Raw genomic sequence first — 8,845 nt, 5'->3', positions numbered from 1 at the left:
TCGAAACATACAAGTTTCTTACTGGATTTTCATCCCAACAACCAGTAGCCAGTTTATCAACAACAACATGGCATTTGTGAAGTTTGGTAAGTTCATAAGTTATTTTTGTGGGAATTTAAATTTCATAAACTAATTAAAATAAGTTAGAGTATAGAATAGGGTGACCCTTAGATAAGGCGCTGTAACTTAGAGCTTTTACTGTTTACAAAATCTTCCATTTTCATATTATTTCTCATTGTTAGAAAACTTCACTTTTAAGTCGTATTCCCTGTGTTCTGAACGGACATAAAGAATTGCCACAATGAAAGAGCCATACTATTGTGAGCTCTCATCTCAAAATCTAATACAACATTCATCAAATTATAAAAATAAATAAGTTTTTTAAAACAATAGAACTAAGATATTTTCTATTTCGCCCGCGCAGTAGAGGCTGTAGCTAGGATTTACTGCTCCCAGGGACAAAATTAGTTTTTGTACTCCCTTGCAATATGGGGTAGGTCTTAAATGTGGACTTAACATGAAAATTTTGAGTTTTAAATATAAATCTACCTCACTTGTCATTTTTTAAATTTATTATTATATTTACATTGGAATTTGTTATTATTTTTACATTGAATATGATTTTGCTGCTTTACATAGAGTTTTTAAGACAATTTAGCTGGATAATTGCACACATTTAAGTAAGTATTCAAGTCATTGCTGCAGCTTGATTTCTTTTTAAGTTGGTTTTCTTATTGAAATAGGTTTTACGAAAACTCATAATACACCTCACTACTCCAAACAGTTATTTCCTATTTAATACCCATTTCTAGAGAAGGTAACCTGTCTTTCTGACTCGAATAAGTTCTTTCATTGAAGTTCTGATACTTTTTTTTACTTGTCTTTTTTGATGCAACGAAAGGATCAGAGATCCTGGACTGCTATTCATAGGCATTTGCAGAAATTTTCTCAGGAAAGTGAAGGATTGATCTAAGAAAATTATTCTTTAACACGTTGAGTGCCGCATCTGTCATTGGTTACTGACACTGAACTTTTTCTTTAGATTGCAACAGCCATGACTGACACTGTAAAATATGATAACTATAATATGACAGTTGTAAATATGATTAAACTTAAAAATTTTACTTTAATTCATTTAAAAATTTGACTTAAGTTTATTTAACAAACAATTTTTGATAAGAACCAACAACATTTTACAACATTAAAAAAACTTAGAAAGAAAAAAATGACACAAATCAAGTTTTCTTTAAAATTCTTAAGTTCAATATGGTGTAAGCACACACACACACACACACAAAAAAAAGTAGTTTTAGTGTTACTTTTCAATGAAAGAATTTTTTTTTTTGTCATTATCCTTTCATTACCAAAAAAAAAAATAATAATTATTAGTTATTTATAGAATTGAATTTTTTTAAAAAAGATAAATTTTGTAGCGAAGATTCTATTGACATAGATTCTGCAACAAGTAATATTATATTTGAAATAAAGAAGCCTCTCTCCCTATTTTCCTTTTGCCAGTTCTCCTGTATTTAATCATTTAAAATAGAAAATATAACTTAAAGATCAGAAAGCTATATTTAATAAAATAATTGTCATATCTATCAGCATTTGAAATGAAACATTAATTGCTACTTAAGCTGATTCTGAAATACACTAAAATATAGCTCTTTATTTTCTTCTTTTCAGTTCTGTCTGGAAAATAAATTATGGCAGAGGTCACAGCTTCCAACAAAATCAAACCTTTGAAAATTGGGGTTCGTTTCAAACAACCTGCTATAGTGCTTCTCTATCAAAGTGGTGCCACATTTAGAAAAAGAATCATGCCAATTCGTGGATTGAAGAAAAACAGCTCTGTTGCTTTGATTGCTAGCGATTTGAAAGACCACCACGAGAAGTACCTGCAGAATGTACCAGATTTCAAAGTAGAAAAGATGTTACGACTCATCCAGAATGACATGAAAGGTTTAGACTTGGAAGAAAGCTTGCAGGAGCTTGCGAAAGAATTTACCATCGATCCTGATCAAAATCTTAATGACGTGGATGATTTCACATTGAGAAAGAAAAAAGAACTTATGGATGTAAGCTTTGAAAAAAATAGAAAAAAACCCGGTGATCCCGATTTTCAGTATGATATTGAGGTAGACTTTTCCGCAGAAGCTGGAATTGAATCTTCCATATGGGACTCTGAAAAAGAAGACATAGAATTCTAATAGAAATTTTAATGGATTGTTCACAATTTTAATGGATTGGATGATTTCACATTGAGAAAGAAAAAAGAACTTATGGATGTAAGCTTAAAAAAAAATAGGAAAAAACCCGGTGATCCCGATTTTCAGTATGATATTGAGGTAGACTTTTCCGCAGAAGCTGGAATTGAATCTTCCGTATGGGACTCTGAAAAAGAAGACATAGAATTCTAATAGAAATTTTAATGGATTGGATGATTTCACATTGAGAAAGAAAAAAGAACTTATGGATGTAAGCTTCGAAAAAAATAGGAAAAAACCCGGTGATCCTGATTTTCAGTATGATATTGAGGTAGACTTTTCCGCAGAAGCTGGAATTGAATCTTCCATATGGGACTCTGAAAAAGAAGACATAGAATTCTAATAGAAATTTTAATGGATTGTTACTTATGAAAATTGTTAATGATAGTTGCTTGTTAGAAGTGATGTCAAGCCCTGTGACAGAATCGAGGTGACATGGCGACATTGTCGCAGAACGTTACAGAGTTCTTGCAGTGAGATATTTCTTTTGTGAAGAAAAAATTTTGGTTTTCTTTTCTGCTGAAATTTACACGTAAAAATTTGATTTGTGTCTATAGATAACCCCTTTTTGTTGGGTTCATTTTACGGCGATAGTATCGTAAATCCATGTAGTGGTTTCGAATGAATTTTTGGCAGTTATTGATTTTCACATGGTTTTTAATTATTCGACATGTTTCAGACGATATGAAAAATTCGATTGGTGCATTCCAGTATTTACTTCTTAAGGCAGCCATTCTTTTTTTTTTTTTGGCAATTATTGCTTTTAATTTCCATACAGTTTTTAAAATCCGACATTATTTATTACAACAATTAAATTTTGAAACGAAACACATATTTCAGTAACCCCTTTTTGAAGAGTCCGATTGTTTCCAATCGATCTGTTTTCCGGTGTTTGCTGCTACAGACTTCATGATTTTTAACTATTTTTTTTTCAATGTGAAAATGCGATAAAGGAAGTAATTAGTACATTTTTCTCTTCCACAAAATGCGAGAATATAGCTCATAATATTAGAATAAAAAAATATTGCATAGTTAATGAAAAAAATTATATGTTTTTTTTTCTTCATAAATACAGCGTTTTTATTACATTAAATTCGTAACATACATATTTTTTATTATTGAAAGTATCTTGCAGAAAGATATTAGTGCTAGAGAGTGTTGCCACAGAAAACTCAAAAAAATTCTGCCACAGGGGTGTCAAGTACAGAGAAAAGAAACATGCGAGCTTGTAGCTGAAAAATTAAATAAAACTACGCTGTTGCCTTAGTTTCCTGTGATCTAAAAACTCATCACGTGAAGTATCTGTACAATGTACCAAATTTCAAAGTTTTTATGAACCATCCACTATATTATAAAGCGTGTGGATTTAGAAGAATGCTTGCAGGAGCTTGAAAAAAAATTTGGTACTGATCTGATGAAAATCTCAATGTTGTGGCTGATTTCATTTTTAAAAATCACTTCACTTTGAAAGAAATCACAAAAATTCTGATGATCTAGATTTTCAATATGGTATAAAAATACTTTTTTTTTTCAGGATCCTCAATTAAATTCTTCATATGGAACTCTGAAAAAAAAATTTGGTTTTCTAAAAAAAAGAAGGGAAAAAAAGTATTTTATTTCTAGTAACTGCACTCAATATTTAATTAACCAATCATTTCTTAAAAATTCAATAATTTAATTGTTAAAAAAATGATAATTGCTGAAAAAAAATTTTATGATCAAGGTTATGATATTTTTTAAATAACCATAGACAAGTTTAAGTTTGTAAATTTTCTGAGTTGAAATGGTAATTTTTTTTTATTTAACCCAGACTCTGCCATGGCACATAAGTTTTCTGTCCTCAAGTGCCTATATTCACAAACTTGTATGTTCTGTAAAGCATTTTTAATCCATATTATGTTATGTGTAAATCTTTTAAATTAATTCATATTAATGTTTTGCCAGTAGTTCACAACTCCACAATCTGCCATGAAGTTCCAAGTCGCCACTAGGCAGATCATTATGTGAGAAAAAATTTTTTTGTATTGCAATTATATAAAATATGTAGTTTCTATTCTGAAGTTTATTCAAAAGAAAAGTTTATTTAAATTTTTTGAAAGTTTATATAAAGGAAAAACTCAAATATAACATAATTTTCCTTCATAATTTCTGCTAACCAAAAAAAGGACTTAGACCTTATTTGTTCTAATCATGAAAAATCCTTCCATTTATCAATCATAAACATTTATTACTGATATATATATAAATCATTCGAGAAGCAGTAAACAATATACCCAATCATTTTTTATAATATTACTAGTTTACTTAAAGAATTTGACTTTTTAATTAAATTTGGCAACACTTTTGTATAAGTTTGGGATTGTTTAAAACTATCCTTTCGTACAAAAGTTGCGTTACTTAGAAATTCTCATTTGTTGCTCTCCTTAAAAATACTTCCTGCTTTTTATTTAAATATGTAGATGACTCCACTTAAATTTTCACAATTCATCAGAAGCATTTATGCTTTTTGTTTTTGGGATATCAAATTTATAAAAGATATGTGCATCAAAGATTTTCTTTGATTAATGAATACTTCCTCATATTTTTCAGAAAAATAGTGAGATTTTTATTACACCTGTCATTCAGATAAATGTGACTTTTTATTTATTTTTTGTATTTCAGGAAGGTGATTAGTCATTCTCAGATTATTCTTGATCTTTCTTCTGTATTTGTTACCCTTGTTTTAATTAAATTAATTTTAAAGATTGGGATACATTAATTTATATATATATATAGTTCAGAATTTAACTATCAGTATGCAGAACTTTGAAATCTAAGAGAGCTAGTATAAGCCCATTCCCCAACTAAATCCTAAAAAAAAAATCTTATCCTTTTTTACTTACTACCTACGAAAATGTTTCTGACATATTTTTATTATTTATTACAATATATTTTTTTAATGTTTAATCTTATCATTATATTGTGTACAAAATAAAGAGTTTTTATGTTTTTGTTGTGCTTATTTTTATTTTTTGAAGTACACTAACTCAAATACTTAGCCACCTGAAACTTTTTTTGTTTGAGGGAGAGGGGAGTTTATAGTATTGAAAGTTTTCTAATACATTTCAAACAATATGCACACAATCATAAGAAACATACAAACCATCTTTACTGGTCACTGCATTAGAAAGCATACATGCAGAAATTTTTTTATGAAAAATGAACTATCCTAGTCAGATTAAGAATAAAGCTTAAATAACTAATAATGTAACTTAGAAAGTCTTACTGTAACACACCTTTAGTGTTGAAACTGACATATGCGTAAAATTTATGATAAGGATAAGTTACAACAAGATAAAAAATAAAAAAATTGACCACGAAGGTAAGAACACAATCAATAAAAGTTGAACATAAGAAAAAGGATGAGTTTGGATAAGGAGAAAACTCCAGATGTTTTAAGAAATAGAAATTAAAAGGAAATAGATGTTCAAGCATTTCTAAATCAGATGCTGAGGAGGTCATCAAATAAATTATAATTTTTTTCAAATGATTCCCAGAAATTTAGATCCATAGCTGATAGCTTTTTTTTCCAAAGAGCAAGCTTATATAGTGCAGTTCTTAAATTTCTCAGCCAGTGCTTATATTACTATTATATTGGGTTTTAGCTGAATTTTTTGTTCTGTTTAGTTTCTTTTATTGATTACGAATGAGTTAATAATTATTAACATAAATACAAAGATACCTATAGTTGCCAGTCCTAATAATAACGTTTTATCTACAGCAGTAAATTTACACAACGTTTTATCTATAGCAGCCATTCAACCAAACTTGTGCTTACCTACATTTGCATTTACCTTTAAATATATTTCAAACTTATGCTTCATATTTGAAATATTTATCTTAATTTTTCTGTTTCTTGTTTATTTATTTGTTATTTAAATGATAGTTTTAGATTTATATATATATAAAAAACCTTCTAAAACTCTTAATTTTAAAGTTGTTTTATGGCAAAACTTAGGCTTTTTATTATTTAATACATATGATTATTTTGTATAATTTTGCGAAAACAACTGCTACTTTCAATTTAATAAAATAAAAATATTGCAATTTTAACTTTGTCATAAATAATTAAAAGCAGCTGTTTTCAGTATGAAATCTTCTTGAAAGAAGTGAAGAACTTTAAAATGATTCTTCTGTAATTTTAGAAAATTACAATTTCATTTTGTTTATAAAGTGAGAAATTTGCATTTTTATATTTCAGTTTTTTTTCCTTAAAATATGCTCCTGTTCATCTTGCATAAATAATTTATTCTGAATTTCCGAAAAATCTATCGAATTCAAAAAAGCTGGGAGTATAATTTTATTCCAATAAAAATTTAAAAACTAATGAACAACTCGTCAGTAGCATACAAAAGATGATGACTGAATTACAAATGAACACTGAATGATCTCTTTTTGATAGTTGCTAGATGGCGCCATTGAACAGTTAAAACCTTCTTGGTTCAAAATGTGAATCGAAATGCCTATTTTACACATGAGAAAGGAAGATCACGTGATATGTACGTCATAGTGTAAGAACCCAGTTTTAGTTTTTGTGAACATTATATAATTTATATTTGGCATTTGCGTCTGCTCTGTTTTTGTTTACACCTCGGCAATTTTATGATTTGTGTGAATTTGTACTTGTCCGTAATTTTCGGAAATTCTTTTATTTATCTTAAAAAGCGAGATGTAATTTATATTATAAATTTGTTGAAAGTCAAACTTTCTGCATCATTTTAAAAAGATTATTATCGGTAAACTGATGTCAAGTACATTTTCTATATATCATTTTGATTTACTTGTTAAATTTTTCTCCTAAAATTTAAATGGTGAAGAGCTAAAATAAGTTTCAAATTATCTTTTAATGTGTGAATAATACAATTGTTTTTAAATCAGAGTATTCACTTTTTCTATTTGAAGTGTTATATAAATACTAGGTTTTGTTTTTTTAATACAGTGCTTCAAAAAGATTAATATGTAAATTATTTTCCTTTCAAAACTATTTGCGCACAGATATTTTTGTATCGTGATCTGCCGCGCCAACTACAATCGCCGAAGAGCCAAATAGATTTTAAACTTGCAATTTGAATAAATAATAGTAATAAATAATAGTAATAATCAATTTAAACAAAACATGTCGAGTTTTATCTGGGGAGGCTACGAGTTATACCTTTCAAGTTGGTCCCATTCTGTAATTTTTTTTTTTTTTTTTTTTTTTTTTTTTTTTTTTTTNTTTTTTTTTATTTTTTTTTTTAAGGATGCCGCTGCCGAAAGCCTTGGCGATTATTCTGCCTCAGATACAGGAATCTTATCGGGGAATATTTAAATTAAATTTTACATATTACTCATAATAAAATATATACTGTAATTTGTTTAGGAAAATTACCTTATTTACTGATGTAGTGACAGATTATAGAAGTTTTTTCTATGCTACTTTGCCATGTGAATAATTTAATATTTTTAGCAAGATTTTCATATCAGTACACACACCAAAATAATCATCAAGTTTTAGATACTTCAAAGCAGTGTCTTGCAAGTAACTAAAAAAATACCTTGAAAGATGTCAATTCAAAAGGTACAGCTTGTAGCTACTTCTTTAAAACCACACTGTATTTTTTCTTATTTTAAAATTTTTACAAATCTAAAATCTCTTTGGTGCATTGGTGATTGTAGTTAACGCAAATAGATACTAATACAGACAAATCACTCACATTTTTAATAATTTCAATTGACATATTTTAAATAACACAACTTAGTAATGTATTACTTTTAATATGTTATGCATTAAGTAAACTTAAACAATTCTTGAATTTATAATATTTGATTTAAAAAAATTCCAGGAGTTAATTTTATTTACATAAAATTCTATTACTTAATTTTATGAATAACTATAAATTGATCAATTATTTATTTACAAGGGAAAAATTATGATTTAATATTAATAAGAATGCGCACACGATGTTTGTGAAAGTAGAAATATTTTCTGAGAATACTACATTTGGAATTTGAACTAAGGGAAACTTAGTTTGTCTCGAACAGTCTTTTTTCTCTCCCCCTCCGGGAAGGGTTTATTCGATTAACAAAACAATAAAGAAGATAAACAAACCTGTGAAGGGTCCGATTAAGAGATAAATTATTTTATAATGGGTCCGTTTTTATACAAAGATATTTTGTGAAAGGTCTGTTTTTATTAAAAGATAGTTTGTGAAGGGTCTGTTAAAGGACCCAAATTTTTTCGAAACAGACCTCTGATTATATTAATTAAATAATTTTCCTCATCGTAACATAAAAAATTTTATGTTTTCCAGATTCAGTAGATGTTAGTTTGGATAGTATGGGAGATGTATAATAACCAAATATAAAATAATCCAAAGAAAAAGAAATAGTTTTAAGAATTTTTATGCCTAACACCAGTTAATGAAATTTAAAACAGTGTAATTATACTTTATTATTTTTTTCTTTAATTGGGTCATTTGTTCGATATTGCATTTTACTCAAATTGTTTATCTTTATAGACAGCTGGAAATATAGTTATTCACCATTGGCTTGTAAACAAC

The 8,845-nt window shown here is 27.8% G+C and overlaps 1 protein-coding gene across 3 annotated transcripts; it reads left to right on the top strand.

Moving 5' to 3' along the window:
- On the top strand, positions 1-5,257 carry LOC107452536 (centrosomal protein of 19 kDa). 3 transcript variants are annotated; one of them, XM_016069026.3, is made up of 2 exons: positions 1-86; positions 1,687-5,257. In XM_016069026.3, exon 2 carries the CDS (start codon positions 1,707-1,709, stop codon positions 2,208-2,210), a length of 504 nt encoding a protein of 167 aa, XP_015924512.2. In that variant the 5' UTR covers positions 1-86; positions 1,687-1,706; the 3' UTR covers positions 2,211-5,257. The 3 variants fall into 3 exon arrangements, with proteins under 3 accessions (XP_015924512.2, XP_042905476.1, XP_071041271.1); XM_043049542.2 differs by having other exon boundaries at positions 64-680; XM_071185170.1 differs by lacking the exon at positions 1-86 and adding an exon at positions 104-493.
- Positions 5,258-8,845: the final 3,588 nt, after the last annotated feature.

Source organism: Parasteatoda tepidariorum, chromosome 9, assembly GCF_043381705.1.
Source record: "Parasteatoda tepidariorum isolate YZ-2023 chromosome 9, CAS_Ptep_4.0, whole genome shotgun sequence".
NCBI classification, from domain to species: Eukaryota; Metazoa; Arthropoda; class Arachnida; order Araneae; family Theridiidae; genus Parasteatoda; species Parasteatoda tepidariorum.
This window is presented reverse-complemented; position numbering and strand designations above follow the sequence as displayed.

Bases quoted from the DNA above. Each gene is read 5' to 3' on its own strand.
- LOC107452536 (XM_016069026.3), top strand. From the start codon at position 1,707: ATGGCAGAGGTCACAGCTTCCAACAAAATCAAACCTTTGAAAATTGGG.